Raw genomic sequence first — 21,783 nt, 5'->3', positions numbered from 1 at the left:
GGAGGGTCCCACAGCCAGAACGTGAAGATCACACCTGAACTCAGCTCTCCCCACCTTGCCGCATTGTATTAGTCTGTTCAGATGTGATCATCATTCTAAGTGTAGTTTCCATTTCACCGTGGAAAGACTCTGAGCATACACGACTGTCTTTAGCTGCACGCCTGTGTCTGGAGTCTTCATAGGAAGTAGAGGAATGACCAGCTTAAGTACACGTGTTTATTAGGCAGGAATGAATGAACAGGTCAACGCAACGTGAAGTTGTGGAAACTGTCTTTGGGCTGACTGCTTCTGAATAATCCCAACTCTCCGGTTGCCAGGGTTGGTGTGCCTCAACAGCATATAATGATGGGAGGAAACCACAAAACTTGTGTTGTACGATAATCTTTATTTTAAGAGTCATATTCATAGGAAAAGAAACTGGTACATGTGACTTTACAGAGACTCTGTTCTACAGATATCACACAACTCAGCCAGGGTTCAGTCATAGGTCACCAGCAGGAAAACAAAGAGCTCCACACCTTCCTTGAACTGCCTGTCTTGAGGACTATCAAAGGTCAACTCTATTCCTTCACAATATTAGGGACAAAAAGCACCAGTCAGAGGAGCCTGTCTCAAGTTGTTTCATCCCTCCCACAAATTCAGATTCACCCCCTTTTTCTCAAAGTGAGTAGGCTACGAAAAACTGCCTTCATTCAAATCATTCCAACACATAAAGGTACTGGAACAGGCAGACCCTTTTTCAAGGGCCCATACAAAGATTTAAGACCATTCAACAAATGGGCATTCCTGCTTTGGGTGCCCTGAAACAACATCCTGGTCAAGGAAGTGTCTTGCAGAGAGAAAGAGAAATCTCCGAGACTTAAAAATACTCAATGTGGGTACCCTTCACTAGTTAAATCTTTTAAACAAAATTTACTGGGTCCAACATTTTTCTCAAACTTCACTTCTAGAAATACCTCTATGTTAGTCAGGGTTCTTTTGGGCACGGCGGTACCGAAACCACCTCATATCAGAGAAATTAATACGGAACTTCTACGGTCTTTGGACTGAAAAGTTCTTCTCTAAGTGAAACAGAACCTTGTCAGAAAGTAACACTTCCTCCCCCTCAGGTAGCACGCTAGAACAGTGACTCAATTCGGTCCAATTTATGAAAGACTCAGAAGGGCCTATTTAGGACTGAAAGTCCCAAATCCAAGTCCCAGAAGTTCTCTTTCAGTACTAACTTAGGCCCTCATGCTCCAAAATTACAAAGGAGCTATACCTTGCTGCCGTCAATTGTGTAACTGTCCACTTTGAAGCAAATGCCCTGACCCATCACATACTACTTTGATACTGTGAATAACTATTAGCAGCAGCTAATAAACAATGGCAGAATTTAGCTCTCAAGACAGAAATAAGACTAAACTCATGAACTACTCAGGCTCATATCCTGGCTGGTTCGTACCAGTCAACCCTCTGAGGATTCGGATTTAGGAAGGCGCTGGAATACTGAAGAGCTCATAAATACTTGTGTGTCTGGCATCTGTTTCTCCAAGGAAAAGATGGCTGAAAGAGGCTTTCCTAAACCAATGCATTCATTTCATTCCCCCCGATTTGACTTTCTAAATGGCAATCTCAACTCAGCAGCAACAGATTTTCCCATCCAGGAAGCAAGAAATGGGTTAAAGAGGTTATAACTTAGAGTCTCCAAGGCACCAGTCTGCTAAGAAGCGAGAAACCTGGGAACCATGAGAGTAGGAAAGAGACTAAAAACCCCTCTCAGAAACATGCCTCCTTCCTAAGTTTGCATCTGGAAACGTCTAAATTCTTTGTAGTGGGGATGGAGAACCAATTCCTGGCTAGGTCTATGTTAATGAAGGGATATGGTGAAACACATTTCACCAAGCTCCAAAGAGCCTTCTAATTATTTTATTTTATTGCTTCCATTATGGCTTAAAAAGTCTGTTTTATGTGATATTTGAATTGAGTGACCACATCCCTGGGAAACGAGTATTTATGGGGAGCCCCGAGAGTGAGGTCAATGCGCACACGATGGAGGAGAATGCCTCCTCCTGGGTATCCATCCCTCAGATCTGGGACTTGGTTTGGCAGACCCTGGCTAAGGTCAAGTTTCTGTGACTGGCCAAAGCTCCGCCTGCCCTCCAGCCTCTCCAGTGTCCTCAAGTTGTACACCAGAGGAGCCCCAAACTCCCCCCTGCTCCCCCCTTTCCCCAGTGTGTCTATATCATGTTTTGGTTCCTTCACAGTCCTTCCTCCTTGAAGGACAACCCATTCTATTAATGATCCAGCTTCCCCTCAGACATTCTGTGGAAAAGACCAACAAAAGAGCTCAAAAGAACATTTTGTTGCTTTTGCCCCTCATTTCCAAAACTTTATCAGAATCTCTAAGATAAAGGTATCATTTAAACAAATACCGGTAGAAGCTTTTAAAAAGCAGAGAAGGTCATGCTCTGGGCCATTTCCTTCTAGGTGCCCAAGACAATTCTTGTGGATGCTTCTCAGATTCAGGTAAAGTACTCTAACCATGGAGAAGGCAGTAAGGACTGGTAAAGATAATTGCCATGCCCCTCTTTACCAATTCCATTCTAACTGGTTGGCTAGCTTCCATCTTACTTGCGGCTGAGCACAGAAGGCTGAATGGAGGACGCCAGCACCACAACCCACCGTCACTGAGCCACAAACCTCTGGCCTGAGAGAGAACGTTAGCAGCCCCTTCCCTGCCTCACTCCAGTGCTCTACAGATCTGTGTGGAATGAAAAATCTAATATGTGAATACAGAGGTCATTTGATAGGACAACAACAACTTTGTTCGATCCTATCACAACAAAGAACCTGGCAAGAGGCGTCACTGTGTAACAGAAAAGAAATCCAGGTTTTCTTTCTCTGACCTGTGACACACTCAATTCATGTCATATTTCATCAAACAAGATCTCAAAGTGTCATGTGATCTGACCTATTTAAACAACAACACCACTCCAGGCAAAGGGCATCTGGGCCCAAAGCACGGTGTCCATACAAGACTTTTGGTGCAAAGGTGGAAAAGTCTCAAGTGTCCAAAGCAGGATAAATTAAGCTCCACAATCAGCTGAGTCCCTAGTGAGTTTCACTCACTGGCCCCATTACCAGGGCATACCTGCCCTTCCCACCAAGCTAAGACTGAGCCATCCTGGCCAGGATGCTGGGAACCAATACGGCTACACTCCCAAGACAACAGGTCTTTTCCAAGCTCAGCTCAGGATAGGGAGGAAGTAGGCAAGGTGACCTGCTAGTGCCCTGTTAGTGTGGCACGTTCCATCCTGGGCAGTCTGGGAGTCACTCACCAAGCAACAGCTTTGGCCTCCTTGAGTGCTAGACAGATGACCTATTTCTCTGTAAAAAGGAAAGGATCGTAGACACTTGGCAAAAATTCAAGCCTCAACAATCTAACAGTGAATTTGGCTCTATAATTTCTGCTAAGCCAAAAGTCAAGTTACTTTTAAAACGAGGAGCAAAAAAAAAAAACAAATCTTCTAAAGAGTTCAGTGCACAATTCTTAAAGAACCGAGGGTGCCACCTCATGTTTCAGCTTCAAGGCAAGAGACTTAGGGATGAAAGAATTCCCTTCTCAACTCGAGGAAGCCAGAGTGAACTTACATCTAGAGCAGCATGGCAGAGGGGTCAGAGGGCTGGACTTAAAGGTTAGGAAGGTCTGGGTTCAAATCCCACTTTGACACTTATTGGCTTTGTAACCATGGGCAAGTCACTTAACTACTCTCAGACTCAGTTTTCCTCATCTGTAAAATGAGGAAAATATATGCAATACCTACTTCATTGAGTTATAAGAGTCAAATGAGATTATGTAAAATGCTCGGTAAACTTTGAAGCATTATAGAAATGTCAATTATATGATGACATTATATATAATACACACACACACACACCACACACATACACATATTATAATGGTAGGCCCAGGGAAGGCTGTCCAAATGTAAGTATTCAGGAAGCTAGGCTCAAGAACAGGATCTCCCTTTGGGACCCTTCTCTTGTCTGCCACAGGGAGCTGAGAGCAAGCCTCCATGAGGCAGAACATGCTTTATGAACACTGCCATTTTCAGGACCTCCTGAATGTGTTTCTACACTCAGAACTACAGTAAGCCAACAGAGAGCATGTTGGCATACAGTCTAAAGAGAAAGGGTATCTCTGGACAATCAAAGCCTAACATAGGAAACGAGGTCTCCATGCCCATTGCCCTTCACAGGGACCCTCACCTGTGTCCTTAAGTCCTGAAGGGAAGAGTGAGGAATGGGGGCTGGGGAAGGGATCAGGAAGAATGAACAGTGCCGTATGGGGGGAAAATCACAGCTTTGAGGAACTTGAGAAAAGACAAGACTTCCACTGAATCGAGGACAGCTTCCACAGAGAGATGCAAGGCGTTGTACGGGAGTGCCCGGCTGGCAGTGAGACCCCTTTGATCACCAGGTTCCATGCCGGACAAGGTTCCTGCACATTCACTCTTTCATGCAGGTCAGTGAAAGCAGCTTTAAGAGGTGTTCCCACTTCTGCTCCCCTAGACCTCTGGAAAGCACCCAACAGGCAGCCTACAGAAAGAGATTTGACAGTAGCCAGGTTTCCAATAACATTATTATACTGTATGTACAATGTAGGCATAAGCCTACCCTTTCCTCTTTAAAAAAAACGACACACAAACACAGACACACACACAAACCCACAGGCTCCCCTGCGGTCCAATGGAGGAGCAGTGGAGACTACTCAGAGGAGGTTCAGTAACGCACAAACTGGCCTCAAAGCTCAAGTCAGTTCTCAATTCTAAGCTAAGACTGGGGTTCAGCCCAGAAACACAAAGAGGGCATTTCTCCCACATCTAGGACAGCAAAGAGGGATCCATTCAGATGGGCTTGTACAGCAGAGTAGTGACATACTTCTTTTTGTAGCGATGAGTGGCACTGAGAACCATCACACTGTCCTGGAAGAGAGAAAAAAAGGTGCAATTAATTCCTCATTCCAAGGCTCATCTCACCGGTAAGCCCTAAGTACCAGCCATCAGCCAGCAACTCTCAACATGAATCAATGTCAAGAACTGGGATCAACTGGAGGAAATATTGAGGATATTCTGAAGGGAAATCTCTGCAGTAGTGTGTCTAAAGGAAAAGACTAAAGCAAGAAAAACACAGAGACATTTTAGTGAATTTAAATCTTCTAAAGCATGCCCAGCTCTTATCTGGTTTATTGTCATTCGAGGACAAACAGGCTATCTAAGGAAGTTCAAAATGGGCCCAAACTCCCAAATCTCCCCTAGAAAAGAATGATCCAAGGGCGGCTAGGTGGCGCAGTGAATAGAGCACCAGCCCTGGAGTCAGGAGGGCCTGAGTTCAAATCCGACCTCAGACACAACACAAAAGCTAGCCATGTGACCTTGGGCAAGTCACTTAACCCCAACTGCCCTACCTTACTCCCCCCAAAAAAAGCAAAAAAAAGAAAAGAATGATCCAGTAGTTTAGCTCCAAAGATTCTAATTGATTTTCCAAGTATCCTCAGATCTGGGAATAACTCAAGCCTAGGATAAACTCCCCTGTATCAAGGTATGTCCTTGGACTAGGAGCTAGAACTCAGAAGTAAAAGCCATTTTCTGGTATTTCTGCTCCATACTATCAAGTACTGTTTAAGCCACTGGGGAGATGCCAGGCCTACAATCAGCATGAAAGACAAAAAATAGACCGATGTAAATGACAAATGGGCATTTCTGAAATAGGATAAAATGACAAAAAGATTAAAAAAGGCCAAATTTAGAAACCAAGGTTCTCTAAGAAACTCCCACATACAACGTTACTCCACAAACATTCTACGCTTAATCACTTATACAAGATAAAGGGAGAAGGCCAAAGAAGAGAAGAGAAAAAGACCTGGGGAGTGAGGTGTGGAGGTAAGGGAGACAGCTTCTCAGGAAGAGAAGAAGCCGCTGGGCAACAGGGGGACAGTCTGTGACAACTAAGAGACGTCCCCAGTGCCTGGCCAAGCTGCTGGCACACACTCTGGGCTCCGTCGATGTGCTTACCACGCTTCCCAAAAAAAGGGTGAACAGCGAGGACGTGCGTGTTTGGGGACCGGGCATCTCGGGGCTCTTTTTCAATCAGCCCTAATTCCTGAAAACTGAGGGGGGTCAAAAAACGCATAAGGCTTGACTCTGGAGCCTGAGAGCTGCCGCAGACGGGGTGACCCCTTTAACCCACACCACTGAGAAACTGGGAGCTCCCTACATGCTGTCGGCTGAACTTGAAACTGAGGGTCCTCAGGGGCCACGCTTCTAGTCTGACCCAGACCTGAACAAAGAGAACACACCTGACAAGTGGTCATCAGGCCCTTCCTTGGAGACTTGTAGTGGGAGGGATCCCAGAACCTCCCTGGAAGGCCCGTTGTGCTTCTGGAAGGTCCTAGCTGTCAGCTCCTGACATGGCGGCTGAAACCCGCAGCCCCTGCTCCTCGGCTACCCTCTGAGAGTAATTCTGCTCTACACTCAAGTTTCTCCTTCTCTGTGAATGGGGGCCCTCCTCTGGCTATGAATTCCACAAACTTACTAAAAAAAATGGTGCCATTTAATAACTACCGTGAAAGCAACAAACTGCTAACAGACAGGTTTATTCAAAGGCAGAGTGGTCCAGTTAAGGAGCACCACTGGAGGAGAGTCTCCTAACAAGAAGCTGACCCCTAAGTAACTGGGCATCACTATGGAGTGTAGGAGGAGAGCTCAGCAAGGTCAGCCTAACATACCATCTTCCTTACATTCCGAGCTCACCTCTTTTACCTTATGCCCATTCCAGGAATCCTTATGAGTGGCCAGGCCATCACTCACCTTAATGGACAATGCATACAAGTGGTTCAGCATGACATGGTTTGGTTCAGGCAGAAGTGCTGGGTCACACTGAAGGAGAGAAAGAAAACACCAGAGCTCAATACAAAGTAAATAAACGGGGGGTCCCCCTCCTCAAAGGCCTTTTACGTTGGTCAGAAATTCACACCAACAGCAATGCTAAAATGCAAAAACCTGAAGACATGAAATCTATTTAATCCTTCTTAACAGAGCTCAGGCCCACAATGGAGATCTGAAGGCCCAAGATCCTCATGAAAATGCATTATGTTGATTACAGTTCTGGGTTATTAGTTCTCTGAAGGTGGGGAACAAGTCTTGGGCTTCTTTTATATGCCCCAAAGCACAAAGACAATATTAAATGCTCAATAAATACCTACTGAATCGGTCTCAGCAAGTCAATATTCTGAGCCTAACAATATTAAAACCAACAGATTACTCCATGCTGGTATTGGTATTCTATGAATCCACAACTCTACTCTGGGGGAAGAAAACTAAAACTTGGTGTCGTACTATGGCACTGGGCGTCTGCTCCTGAATCCGCACCTTCTGGAATGCCGGACCTTTGGCTTATGATGCTGTCATTTAGGTGCCAATGCTTTTTATGGAGTTCTTTCCATCCCTGCTAGTTCTGAGAAGCCCCAAACCTTAAAAAGGCAGAGTGACAAGATACTCACAGAAATATTAGTGTCCTTGTTAAGAATAACTTGGAGGAGGTGAGGAGGGAGGATGGGTGGGGATTTGAAGCGCTCCTCAGATCGAAAGACATACATTTCTTGACCATAAAGCCCTGGCGGAGAACTGGAAAGGTCTGAAAGAAATTTTCCCAAGTATTAGAGGAAAACATGAATAGAAATCACAGACTTTAGAACTAGTGAAAGATAACCTTGTTGAAAGTTAATGCTTTCAGAGCAGAAGTAACTTTACTCTTAGATTTGGAAGGGACTGCTAATGCCAAAGAAAAGGGTCCAATTCACGCCTGACCAAGAATTTCCCTTTTCCACACACCCAACAAGTGGCTATTTGGTCTTTTCATGAAGACCTCCACTGAGGGGAAACCTGTTTGTCTGACTTCACATCATCAAATGAAAATGCTATTTGGCAAATTCATCTTGAAAATTAAAGTTAAATAAAATTAATTTTCATTTGAAAATCTGTCAAGGACTTTTCAACACGCTGTGAAAAAATTAGAGACTTTTTTGCTGAAAATCAACCAGGGTCAGGAATCAATGACTTAGTCTAAGCTCAGAAAATAAAATATACTTTCATGTAACAAGACAGAGTAGAGGTCCAAAAACCCCTGGCTTTAATGAGCTACACATTCAAGGAGAACATATATTAGAGTCTATACAAGTACAAACAAAAGGGCAACTTGGTCATTTCAGATCTCTTGGCCATCAACCAATTATTTCTTTGGAGCCAGAGGTACCATAATGTCTGTCTCATCTCTGCTTATATCTGGAAGTGGGGGAAAAGGTACCCAAAGAAATATTTATGTATGAAAGATTGCAACTTTTTTTGAGTGTTGTACTTTAAAATTCTCTTACTTTTCCCACCTCCCTTGATCTTAAAAAACAAATAAAAAAAAGATCAGAGATCAAACAGCTGGTCAGTGCCTGACCTGGGAATGGAGCACATGTTGCATTCTTCCCAACAGGATGTTCTTTCCACTACATTACCATTAATTAATAAAAAATAGGGGAAAAGAAACTAATAGAATAAGATAAGAATAAAGGAAAAAAGATGCAAAGATCAAAGATGAAGCACACACAGTGAGTGGGTATATTGGAAGGCAGTATAATTTGCTTCTCTGGGCAGCCAGAGTTTGGTCCTTACAAACTACAATTTAATTGCCAAGATATATCAGGATCCTGGCCCAAGATAAGGAAGGTATTACTTAAGAATGTGAGGTAAGGAGATTTTCAGGCAGCCACTGCTCTCACCGTCACCTTGTTTTTCAGGAACTCTGAAATGTCCTTTGCTGTCATCCACCTCGAACCCTTATTGCCTTCATTCCAACCTCCATAGCTTCTACCCCTCAGTGCTCTCCTAGGTCCACAAGTGAGCCCATATCTCTGCCTGACTGCCCCTCTACCACCTGCACCTTCTCGCTAAGGGCTGCCTCTCTACTGCCCACAAACAAATGCCTTCCTATCTGCCCCATCCTTAACAAAAGGCTGATTTTATCTGCCCATCTTCAATGATAAATTATATCATTAATGGGATAAATTAAGAAGAAAAAAATTAGCTCTTTTCTTCTAAGGATATTTAAAAATTTTTTTTAATTTAATTGAAAACTTTCAAGAAATAAAAAACATGCAAGTTTTCTCCCCTTTAATTTTTCTTTTTTTTACCTACCAGTCCTCATCAACCATAGTAAATTGAACCAATTCCCAACTGAGTGGGACAACCAGTAAGATCTGGAACCTGAGGAGAAGGTCCAAATAACTTTTCTTACTGAGCCCTTGGTATGGTTACCAGTAAAAAGGCACCAGGGCATAAACTGTCTAAGTGAGTTATACTTGGACAGAAACAGCTAAAACCAAAGATGATCCAAACGCTTATGGTTAGATGTTCAAGAAGGTATCAACATCTACCTGACAAAGAAAGGAGATGAGGGAGTTCTTAGGAAGGCGGTGTATTTAAGATGGGTTTTGTACATAAGATCGAAATGTAAGTTACCTCGACCGGAAGTCTCAGAACTCTCCATGGAATCTAACTTCAGAGCATCAAACACTTCAAAATCAGACTTTTTGACGTGTATCAGGTTGTTAATAGTGCCAAGCTGGCTGGTAACGACAGGCTGAAAAAGAAAAACGAAAAGTACAATGAGGTCCCTTCCCAGAATCACCTCCTTTTGGCTGACATCTAACCCTACCACACCTAATCGTTCTCTTTCACCAAGGAACAACATTCAATAAGAGTGGTGTCAGATCAAAAGCCATGACAACGCGATGTACCAACGAGAATCCTGTATCACAAACACCAGGATGTCTCATTCAAAAAGTTTTTCCTTTCCTTTAGTCCTGACAAAAATGTATTTAAGATATGAAAGGACTAAATTTAACTTAACACTTATTAAGCATCTCCTCCGATGAGTGAAGGCACACCTACTATGTCTAGGTGTCGGCCACCAAAGGTAATTAAAGGTAAATAAGCTATGTTCTTTGTCCTCTAAGAACTTATAGTCTATGGGAGGAAATAGTATATTCACAAACAGCTATAATAATAATACATTCAGTTTGATTCAATGCATCATGTCCACTACACACAAGGCACATATCGTGCGGAGAGAAAACTTCTTTTAAATTTTTCACAAAGTTCTTTTCTTGTGACTCTGTATCACTAGCCTATCATATAAAGGGGAAACTGAGACTCAGGGAAATCAAATGTCTTGCGCATAATAACAGAACTAACAAATATCAGAACCAGGGAACAAACACAGGTCTTCTGACTCAGTTCCACTGGAATCTCCTCACTGTGCTAAAAAGGGGGAATGTGATTAGTATCAAATGAATGGACATAGTCCTAGACATACAGGTCATAGGTGTGAAAAAGCACTTCCTGCAAGAGGAATCAAGGAAAGTTACATGTACAAAAATGCATTTGAGCTAAACTTGGAAGGAGGTAAGGGATTTTAACAGCTGGAAATGTGGGAAAAGGAGAAAGAACCTTCCAAGAATAGGACATCTTTCCAGCAAAGTGAGAAAAGACAGGGCATGTCAGGATGCATAAAGGTAAATAGTTCAGTTCGGCTAAGGTATAAATTATATGAGGAGGAGAAAGGGTCACAAAAGGCTAGAAAAACAAATCAAAGAGGACTTTGAACATCAGGCTAAATTTGGACTTTGTACTCAATTGGCAATGAGGAGCTGCCAAGGACAATGACTTTGTCGGCTTTAAAAAAAATCTTTGTATGCCCAAAGACATCACAGTTCTTTGTATACACCAAGGCACTTAAATAAGCATGGGTTTTTTCCCCTTTTAAATGGAAGACAGTAGAGGAGTAGAGGAGAGATGTGATTATTTTTCGTAATATACAACAGATCTAATTTGGCAATGGTGTGTAGGATAGATTGGAAGGTTGGCACACCACAGATGATGATGTGGTTAGTAAATTATTCTAACGCTCTTCAGGTGAAAGGCAAAGAGGGCCTGGTCTGGAGCAATGGCAACGAGAATGAAAGGATGAGTGGTGTCAGAGCTAGTCCAACAGCTCACTTACCTCTGATGGATCATGGACCCACTGGCCATCCACAAAAAATTTATACTGATGCTCACCCTCGGGGAGGTCCAAAATGGCAACAAAATCATTGTGGCTACAAGGAAATGGAGGATAAAAAGAGTCTGAGACACTCTACCAACGGGCTCCCAAGTTGGCTCAGTGGCCACCACCACACGTGGCCCTCCTCAATTGTCCCTTCAATGCTCTGTCCTTTTGCCCTCACATTTTGCTTCAATAACTGTGACTTGTTTCAGCGTGGATACTCCCTTCACTGAAGCAGGATGAAGACCCTGAACAATCCATGACTGCGCAGCCTGTCGGGTGACGAAGATGCCCCCGCTTCTAGGGCTCATGCTGGGTCTCATAGAAGCTGCTGTTATTTTTTCATCTTAAAGAGCTGCCATTTAATAACTTGTTGGAATGGCAGGTTGGTTTGGCACAAGGGCTATTTACATATATTTACACAGAGTTGCACTTTTATCAACACAGAAAAAAAATCCCTCAATGTGGAGCAGGGGAAAGCACGCTGGACTGGTGCCAACAGTACCTGTGACATGAGGTCCCTTCTCCACTCTATTATAATCAGGCAGCATCTACATGAATAATTGCCACCTATCTCTAATGAATTCCATTCTAAACCTATATACAGGAAGAGAGTCAAAAGGGTTTTGTTCCCTAAAGGGATTTATTTTTAGTTAGTCATACCAAGTCAGTCCACAAAAAGACATCCTCCAATCTGAGGCTGGGAAGAAAGGAGCCGGTTTTAAGAATATAAGCCCTGGGTAGAAGTAACTGAGAGCCATCTTCTAATACTTTGTTCAGTTTCTTTCCTAGACCTCTAAGGACTGTGTGGGTTAACAAGCTCATTATGAAATAACTTCCACTTTTGGAGGAAGAAACGATCTCTAAAAATGCTGTGTGGGATAAAAGGATCACCCACTTTAGCCCCAGAAAGACCTTAATGATCCTCTTTATAATATATTTACTAGTGCTTTACAATTTACAAAGAACCTTCACCAACCACATCTCATTTCATATTTACAAATACCCAGTGGGGTAGGTGAGGCAGGTGTCATCATCTCCATTTTACAGATAAGGAAACTGAAGCTTAGAGGGGATAAATAGCTTAGTGTAAGTTCTAGCCACTGGAGAGAAGTGCTGCTGGAATTCACACTAATTCTCCATCTAGTACTCTTTCCACCATAACATCATCATCTCTCTCTCTCTCTCTCCCCTTCTCTCCCCCCAAAAACTTACTACTACACTGAAACCTTGTAAGACTTGGGGCAGTATGTCATTCTGAATGAAATGAAGCCACCATTACAGAAGCAAAGAGCTTTAGAGCTGGAGGGAACCTCAGGGTCCTTAGAAGAATTACCACTCTAACATATTGGACAAGAAGGCATCCAACCTTTGCCTGAAGACCTTCCATGGGGGAACATCCACCACTTACTTCCCCATGTAGGGCGTGTCACTTTGGGCAACTCTCAAGGTTAAGAGGCATTTCCTGACACAGAGTCTTAACCGATTCTTTTTCCACCCATTATTCTTGTTTTCTGCCTTTTGAGACCACCTAGAACAAGTCTAATCTCTCTTCCTAGTGACAGTCTGCCAAGTACTTTCGCGACGACTCTCATGGCCTCTTGATGTCTTTTCTCCATCAAAAGGGGTTTTACTTATGAAAAGTACACAACAGGACTTCATTTGTGGTCTCAAAGGCTGAGCTTCTCTGTGCATAAATGTTATAAATAATAGTCCAGGTACAGTAACAGGACTCGCATATTACTAAACATGAAATACTGGCCACAGAGCTGAGCACCTTATGAATGATCCTTAAGAGTTATAGATCTAATTCCATTATTCCTCTTGGGAAGAGGGGTTAGTCCCAGTTTGAGACCCAAGGGACCCACTACAGATACCTATCTTTACCTCTTAATGAGTGGGATTTTGGCACTCCAATTGTTGAAGGATCCAGAGATAAAGACTTCCTTGCCTCCCTCAGACCATCGGATGACTGTGGGACGGGCCTGCTGCATGGGTTTGACAGAGTCTTCCAAATCTTGCTGCCAGGACACATACTCTTTGTCCCCTGGGAGCTGTAAGAAAAAATACCCAGGTCATCCCTGGAATCAAGTACAGCTGGTCCCCATGCTGAGGGGCTGGGTTTGCCTTAAAGATGACCATCTTTTTTTTTTAATTCAATTTTTAATTTATTAATTTGTTTGTTTCCTTTTAGTTTACAGGATTCAATTCCACAATTCCTTGAATTTCACATTTTGTCCCCCTCCTTCCCCTCTCCCCCCATGGCGTCTTATAATCAATTATAGGATCTGTAAATACTTTCACATTATACAATGGTCAGGTTATAAGGATGGATTATACCAGCTGGAATGAAAAATGGTAAAGAGGACATAAAATCAAATAAGAGAACGAAAAAGATCAGGTATTTTGCTTCCACCTGGATATAAATTTAGTTCTTTCTAGTTCTTTCTCTGGATGCACGTTTTTCTCTCCATCATGCGTCTTTTGGGATTGACTTATATCCCTGCATTGTTGAGAAGCGTCCAGTCTATCAAAGTTGGTCATCACACATACGTTGTGTCTGTAATTGTGTACAAATTCCTCCTGGTTCTACTCTTCTCACTCAGCATCAGTTCTTTTAAGCCTCTCCAGGTAAATATGAAGACCGCCTGCTCCCCGTTTCTTATGGCGCAATAGTATTCCATAACATGCATATACCACAACTTGTTCAGCCATTCCCCAATTGATGGGCACCCCCTTAATTTCCAATTCTTTGCCACAACAAAAAGAGCTGCTATAAACATTTTTGTACATATGGGTCTTTCTCCCATTTCTATGATCTCTTTGGGATATAACCCTAGGAGTGGTATTGCTGGATCAAAGGGTATGAAAGTATTTATAGCCCTTTGGGCATAATTCCAGATTGCTCTCCAGAAAGGCTGGATCAGTTCACAACTCCACCAACAATGCATTAGTGTTCCAGTTTGCCCACATCCTCTCCAGCATTTGTCATTTTCCTGTTTTGTCATCTTAGCCAATCTAACTGGTGAGATGTGGTACCTCAGAGTTGTTTTGATTTGCATTTCTCTAATCAATAGTGAATTAGAGCATTTCTTCATGTGCTTATAGATAGCTTTAATTTCTTTCTCTGAAAACTGCCTGTTCATATCCTTTGACCATTTATCAATTGGGGAATGACTTGTATTCTTATAAATTTGACTCAGTTCTCTGTATATTTTAGAGATGAGTCCTTTGTCAGAGACATAGGTTGTAAAGATAAAGATGACCATTTTTATAACATGCTTTGAATATCCAACAATTACTGAATTTTTGGATGCACCAAAAAAAGGAGGTTGGAGTAGCTAAAGTTTAAAGGTTACCCAAACTAGAGCCTAACAAACAATTTTCCATTAGTATAAATTTCCTTTTCAAATAGAGACTAGCTTAGACTATAGCATATGAACATCAGGTTTTCCTTCTAATACTATCAATGACTACAGGTAAATCATTCTACCTTTTCAGAGCAGCAGTTTCTCTCTCTAGAAAATGATTTCCATAAATCAGGATGAAGGACACTCTAAGTACTGTGAGTTCCTCTGCTGAAATTACAAGGTTTGAGGGGCAGCTAGGTGGTGCAGTGAATAGAGCACTGGCCCTGGAGTCAGGAGGACCTGAGTTCAAATCCAGCCTCTGACACTTAACACAAAAACTAGCCGTGTGACCTCTGGCAAGTCACTTAACCCCAACTGCCCTCCAAAAAGCAAAAGAAAAGAAAAGAAATTATGAGGCTCTGTTGCTAATGAGTAGTTTTCAATAACAGAAAGGGAATCAGGAAGGGATATGTTTTTGATGAACTATCCCAGTCAATGATCAATTTTTCACAAATTCGGAGGGAGGTACATAAACCTTATTTACTCTGCTCAATCTGCTCTAAGTTAATTAATTTAGAAATGGATGGGTGGAAGACTCTGGAGACTTAGGGAACAGCAGCAGTGATGAGGTCTGAACAGCTCCCTTTAGTGAGGCAGTGCCAAACTCCCCTGATGTTTACAGAATACCAGAAGAGTTACTCACTGGGCTCCTTCCACTACTCTCCTCTCCCCAGCCTTAGATAACCAGAGTGAGAAGGCAGATAGAATCTTCAAAGCTTTGTTAAGTTAAAAATAAAATGAAAGGCTGGTAACAATTACAACAACAAAAAAATATTCATAATTTCTTTTCATCTAGCATTTTATTTCCAAACATATGAAATGATTCTCTGAATTTCTCAAAGCTTCCCCAAAAGATAATTTATGTGGAGAGATAACACACAAAGAAAGTAAATTCAGAATAATATAAATACTGATAATGACTACATCTTAAAAATAACACCAATGCCTCATAAGCACCCAAAATGAAAAAGAAAAAATAACATGTTATCACAGTTTCAAGGTTAAATAGTGTTTCCTATGATCAAAATGCAAATAGTTCAGCATTTATCTTATTATTTAGGATTTTATTTCTCATTTTTCTTGCTCATTTTTGTTGAGACTATAATTAAATTTGTAATAAAATACTGTATGAGGCACACGGATAGATAGCAAACACTGGAAAAGAGTCAACATTATTTTCCCAATTTTTACATTGAGTCAGCTGGAAAACCAAAACCAAAACCCCTAACCTTTTATTACATGATACATCAGATACATGACTGACTTAACAGACTCCAGCAGTTCCCTCTCAGATGGGGTCACACAGCACTCAATGCCACACTGATATCAACCCCACCAGTTGCTTCTAGGAGATGTCCTTCTACCAGTACAGATTCCAAGCCTGGAGAGTTAAGCTCTTGTCCAAAGCAGTGGGGGCTACAGTTAGCTAGTGTATGGGGTTGGATCTGAACCCAGGTCTCCCTGGCATCGTGCTCAGCACTCTATCAACAGCAATACATTGCCTCTTACAATTAAAAAAAAAAAGATATTTTAGGTAAACAACCTGAAATAACCATCAAGACATATGTAGATAACAAAAGAAAAAGAACTTTAAAAAATTCTGCTTTCTTCTTTCTAAGAGGACTGAGAGGCAGTGAGACCCAATGGTAACAAAACTGGCCTGATGTCAGCAAGGCTAGAGTTTAAGGCCAGCTCAGACCCCTTCTGCCTCCAGAGCCCTGGAAAAGCTGAGTGTAAGCCCAGGGCTCCTCTTAACTGTGTGTGTTGTGTGTGTGTGTGTGTGTGTGTGAGTGAGAGAGTGTGCGTATGTCTGTGTGTGAGATCCCTTTGGCAGTCTGGTGAAACCTATGGATCCTTTATTGGAACAATATATAAATAAAATAAAATACATAGAATTATAAAGGAAACAGATTATATTGAAATATGTTGTTGTTCAGTCATTTGAGTCTTGTCTATGACACCATTTGGGATTTTCTTGGTAACGATATTGGAGTGGTTTCCATTTCCTTCTCCAGCTCATTTTACAGATGAATAACTGAGGCAAACAGGGTTAAGTGACTTGTCCAGGATTACACAGCAAGTGTGTGAGGGTGCATTTGAATTTGGGGGCTGGCACTCCATGTATATAGTTATCAAACATTTTTTAAAAACCAAGTTCACAGGATCTAGGCTAAGAATCTTTGCTCTGAAACTCTAAATTGCAAAGCAGGTGGGGGAAGCTTTGTGGTCCAGGAGCTCACTATGTTAATGAGATCCCAGGTCCAGGCTCTATCCCTATCCCTACGACCACCAGGAAGAGGTAATCGGGGAAAGAGACCCAATCCAAGAGGCCCAAATTCAGGGGCAGTGACCCAGGTCTTTATTTAGGATGTTAGGCACCACTGTCACTATCAGGCAAATGGGGAAAGGCTACTTTTTTTCCATACTTTGAAATCAGCATCTGTTTATGTCCAGCCTAAATGGCATCCAACTGTTAGAAACTGGGGGAGTGCCTTACACTGGACAGTTACCATCTGTTGGGAGCCTGCTCTTCCCAGTAAGGTAAATAGGAAGAAAGGGATTAACCCTTGAGCCACCATTCTAGGAAACAGGAATCTAGGAAAAGTATCACAAGGCAAATCACAGTGAGATGATTCTCTGTGATTTAATGGAGAAAGCAGCTTAGCTGATAGAAAGGGGTTATGAGGAAGAGGGGAGAAAAAAATAAAATACCCGGATATGTTTCTACTATCATTTATCTTCACCTCCAGAACTGAAATCCTTTCTCAACCATGTACCGATAAAGTAAACAAACTCCAGAAATAAGACATGCTGTGTCATCAGTGGATTAAATTACAAACTTGGTTGGGTAGGAAGAGTAGTATTAGGCACACCCATCACCTTAAAAAAAGACACAAGTATCAATTCTCACTTGATTTTTAATTCACCAAGTTAGGATACACAAGTAAGTCCAGAATAGATTAAAGTGGAAGGTTCTAAAAGAATTAAATTGAAAGCTTCAGGTCTCATCATTGGCTTGATCTAGTCCCTATACAAAATCATAAAATTTCTCATTATTATCAAGGCTTCAGTTCTCTTCTAAATCTAGAGTCAAAATCATTCTAAATTTCCCTAGGAATTCTGCAAACAGCCCCAAATGCCTGGGAGTCCTTTGGTCTTGAGACATTTTGAGACACTAGTGAGATGGAGAAAAAAATCTATTTAGTCTAAGAATTTTCTGCATAAGCTTCACACTACCTTTAAAACTGGGAAGGAAGCCCCAAAACACAGAGTATGTCTGTCTCCCCTCCTGTTCCTACACCCGAAGTGACCAGTTTCGGAGCAACTCACCTCCTCCATTACAAACAAGACTGAATAAATCAACTACCTGCCATTCTCATAAACTGCCCTGTAGCCAAGTCTGGACAAGTAAAGGAGCGATGCCAACAATGAAAAGAATTAGAGCAAAACGGAGACAAATTCGTAAAACCAAACGAGGAAGTGGACATCCAGAGCCCAGGTGTGGTCAGAGGAGCAACTACAGGAAAGTGCCAGGCAGCTGAGGCAGCTGATGGGATGAGGTCAGAAGGGGCCTCAGAGGGTACAGAATCGGACGCATCCCAGGCACAGACTTGCCCAAGGTCACACAGCTTGTAGCTGAGGCAGAATTTGAACCAGTCCCTTACTCTGGGCACTGTCAGCTCAGCTTACTTTCCCCCTTTTTCCCTCAGGGCACATAACTATAAGCAAGTCTCACTTACGATGTTTGACATCCAACAGGACAGCCAAGGATTCTGAGTCACGTGCCCAATCCAAGCCATTTTAGCAATAGGTACCACAGACTAAAAACCTAGAAATAAACAGGACCCAACAGCGGACACCCTTCTTTTGGGAGCCCCACCTGGATAAACAAAAACAAACCCCACAAATCACACTTACTTTAATCTTTCAAAAAGCCCTAATTAAATATCTACCAGGAGGGAGGGGAGCATCTAGCCCAGGCCTGGTTAGAGAAGCCCCTAAGCAACAAACGTCCGAGACAGTCCCTTCATTCCTCTCCTGACCCTCCCAGACTCCCTCTCATTGCCTGGCAATTAGTAAGCTCTCAGGGCTTGCTGACTTGACCGGACAAATGGCCTATACACTCTGCTTGAGGACCCAGTAAAGGAAAATCCACTAACTTCCCAAAGCTAAGGAACCCATTTTTGGACAGCTCTCCTGGCTGGATAGTTTTTCCTCACAAAGACTTGTGATCTCCTTCCCAGTAACTGCCACCCAGGATTCCCAGCTTGTCCTGGGGCCAAGCAGAACTAATCTAATCCTTCTTTTCCACATGACTGCCTGTGGGAATACCTGAAAGCAGGGCTCACAGCTCCACTAGTTTTCTCTTCTTCAGGCTAAAACATCCTCCCATTCCTCAAACACGCCTCATGTTGCATGGTCTTCAGGGCATGCCTACAGCCCTTCTGGACATTCTCCAGCTTCCTAAGATCAGAGATTTAGGGCGGGGAGGGATCTTAGAGGTTATCAAATCCAACCCCTTGATTTTACAGATGAAGAAACTAAAGCACAGAGAAACCAAGTGATTTATTTGTCAAGGGTCACACAGCTTGTATGTGACTTAAGTAGGGGGGATTTTAACCAGGTCTACATAGGTCTAAGTCCAGAGCCCTTTCCACTACACCAGTGTCTTATCAATGGCCTTCCTAAACTGTGGTTCCCAGAACTGAATACAATATTCCAGTATTCCTAACCCCCCCCCCCCACTTGAAACTATGACTGAATTATTTTCTTAGGCCAGGGGTGGGGAACCCTCAAGGTCACATATGGCCCTCTAGGTCCTCAATTGAATCCGAGCTTCATAGTACAAGTTCTCTTGAAGGATTAAATGATTAAAAGAATTTGTTCTGTGAAGTCTCGATTCAAAATTCTATACTTGAGGATCTAGAGAGCCACATGTCCTTGAGGCCGCAGATTCCCCACCCCTGTTTAGGTTATGTAACACTGTTCTCATATTGAGCTTGTGGTCCAATAAAACCCTCAGGTCTTTTTCAGATAAAAAATTCAAATCACCCCCTCCCCCCCAGCTCCTACTTGTCAAGTCATTCACTGTTGAAGGATCCCATGAGTAACCCTTATATCTGGCCTTCTAGGAGACCCTAGCCCCTCTCCCCACCCCCCCCACCCCTGGATTTCAGAAGATCTGTAAACTTGCACGAGGGGGGGAGGGAAGGGAGCGGAATCACATTTCTATTTTCACGAACCTCTAAGTGAAATTCAGCATTTCCTTCAGTTATTTAAAAACATTATTTTCAGGCAAGAGGTCCATAGGCTTGCTTGGCAAAGAAGTTCATGACACACACAAAAGCAAAAATCCCTGATTTAGACAAGACAGTTCGAATTGATACAGTTTTCCCTTGCATTCCTCCCAGTCACCCTCCCTCCTAAATCATCCCTAGCTTCTCACTTCCACTCACCCCAAAATCTGTAGCCAAACCTGCTTGTTTGGAATCATCTTTCCTATACATGCCCTTCTCTCCTCCAACATAGTCACCACCTGGCTTATCAACTCATGCTTGGGCTATTTCAACAACCTGCTGTCTGCCTACCCACTACATCCCCCAAATCTGCAGCCAGAGACCTTCCTAAAGCCCTCCCCTACTTAGTAAAGTGCTCTTCTCACTCTAAGAAAAGACTATCCAACAAGTAGAACAATTTAAAAAAAACTTGAATGCTCCCTATTACTTCCAGGATACGTATAGGTGTATATATACAAATACACATGTGTGTATAATATATCTGCACGTGTGTATATATGTGTCTGTGTGTGTATATATATATCTATATGTTAAACAACCCTTCATAGCTTGGCCCTCCCTACCTTTCCAGTCCTCTTACTCATTACTCCCTTCCACCCATTCTATGATCTAGGGACGCTGGCCTCGTCGCTGCTCCTCGAACATGATACTCCCATCTTCCGACTCCGAGGTCCCTACTCGTTCGTTTTCCACTACCTGGCTTACTTCAGATTCAGGTCAAAACCTACCTTTTGCAAAAACCCTTTCCCCTCCCATCCTGCCCTGCCCCGCCCCTCCTCTGACTCGACATCCCTTTCCCTTTACATATTTTATCAGTATCTAGGGGTCTGCTCGATCTCTTCTTCCTTTAGAATGGATGCTCCTTGAGGGCAAGGCCTGCTTTGGGCTTCCAGGGCGGCCCCTCCCCGCTCTTGGCTTAAGACTGAGTGAGCCGACCTCAACTGCCCCCCTTCACTAGCCATCCATTCACGCCAGCCAGTTCTTGCTCTAACCCATTTTTCCCCCATGACAGCTCTTTAGATCCTGGAAGACGGCTCCCACGGAAGCCTCGGCAGACACCAAGGCCAAGCACCAGGGGGAGGGCAGCGCGCCAGGGCGCTCGGCTGCAACTGACCAGCCTAGAAAGCTAGCGGCCTCCGAGTCCGAAACTGGCAGAAAGAATGGAGAGGGGAGGGGAGGGGGCGCGGGCACCCTGCCCCCCGCCGCCCCCGCCGCGCGCGCTGCGCACCTTGGAGTCGGGCACGCTGAAAACGCTCGGGTCGTCAGTGCTGCCCACCATGATCTTGTGTGGGTGCTCTTTGCCGTGCGCCTGCCCGCCGGCGCCATCGGCGCGGTGGGACTTGGAGCCGTGGCGCTCTCCGGGCACCCGCTCGCTCGTGGTGTTGCCCATGGCCGCTCTGGGGGCCCCCAGCAGGGGAGTGCGTATGTCCTCCGGCTTCTCCGCCGCCGCCGCCCCTCCCCGGGCTTCCTCAGGGCACCACCCCCTCCTTCTCCTGAGGAGATGGCCAGCAGGAGCCCGGGATCCCCTGACTTCCTCCGACGGCCCTCCGGGAATCCCCCGGGACAGCCGCCCCCCACCGAAGATGCCGCCCCATTCGCCTCAACAGCGGAGCGACCTCCTCCCGGGAGGGGGAGGGGCGGGAAGGCGGCCGCGCGTGCGTAGAGATCGTTGCCCTCTCGCCTCGGAGCTCAATAAAGTTATTGAAACGGAAGGGCCGGCCCGCGGTTTGCGTTTCCTCCTAAAATGGCGAGGAAGCCGCCGGGGGGAGGGTGGGGGAGGGGCCCTCCCTGGGCCCCTTCCCCGCGCATGACCCTCTAGGCTCTCAGGCTTCTCGATGGTATTCGAGGTGGCTCGGTGGGCGTGGCCCGGGGGGGGTGGAGCCCTCCGCTGCCTAGCCTAGCAGTCTGACTGTGGAGCTAGGTGAGGTTGTATCGCCCTGCCC

At 43.9% G+C, this 21,783-nt stretch overlaps 1 protein-coding gene across 1 annotated transcript; it reads right to left on the bottom strand.

Moving 5' to 3' along the window:
• Positions 1-365: 365 nt before the first annotated feature.
• Positions 366-21,511, bottom strand: PRKAB2 (protein kinase AMP-activated non-catalytic subunit beta 2). Its single transcript, XM_069090205.1, has 7 exons — positions 21,069-21,511; positions 13,021-13,187; positions 11,092-11,185; positions 9,549-9,669; positions 7,544-7,677; positions 6,852-6,920; positions 366-4,967 (listed from the first exon to the last, which is right to left on the bottom strand). Exons 1-7 carry the CDS (start codon positions 21,228-21,230, stop codon positions 4,890-4,892), a joined length of 825 nt encoding a protein of 274 aa, XP_068946306.1. The 5' UTR covers positions 21,231-21,511; the 3' UTR covers positions 366-4,889.
• Between the last annotated feature and the right edge of the window lie 272 nt (positions 21,512-21,783).

Source organism: Petaurus breviceps, unplaced genomic scaffold, assembly GCF_028583685.1.
Source record: "Petaurus breviceps papuanus isolate PSGF00001 unplaced genomic scaffold, PetGlider_PUasm1.0 186, whole genome shotgun sequence".
Lineage (NCBI taxonomy): Eukaryota > Metazoa > Chordata > Mammalia > Diprotodontia > Petauridae > Petaurus > Petaurus breviceps.
This window is presented reverse-complemented; position numbering and strand designations above follow the sequence as displayed.

Excerpts from the sequence above, each read along its gene's own strand:
- PRKAB2 (XM_069090205.1), bottom strand. The coding sequence starts at position 21,230 with ATGGGCAACACCACGAGCGAGCGGGTGCCCGGAGAGCGCCACGGCTCC. Across the intron at positions 11,186-13,020 it reads AAAATCCCACTCATTAAGAG|CCACAATGATTTTGTTGCCA; the intron begins GTAAAGATAGGT and ends ATTTCCTTGTAG. Across the intron at positions 6,921-7,543 it reads ACAAGGACACTAATATTTCT|TGTGACCCAGCACTTCTGCC; the intron begins GTGAGTATCTTG and ends TCTCTCCTTCAG.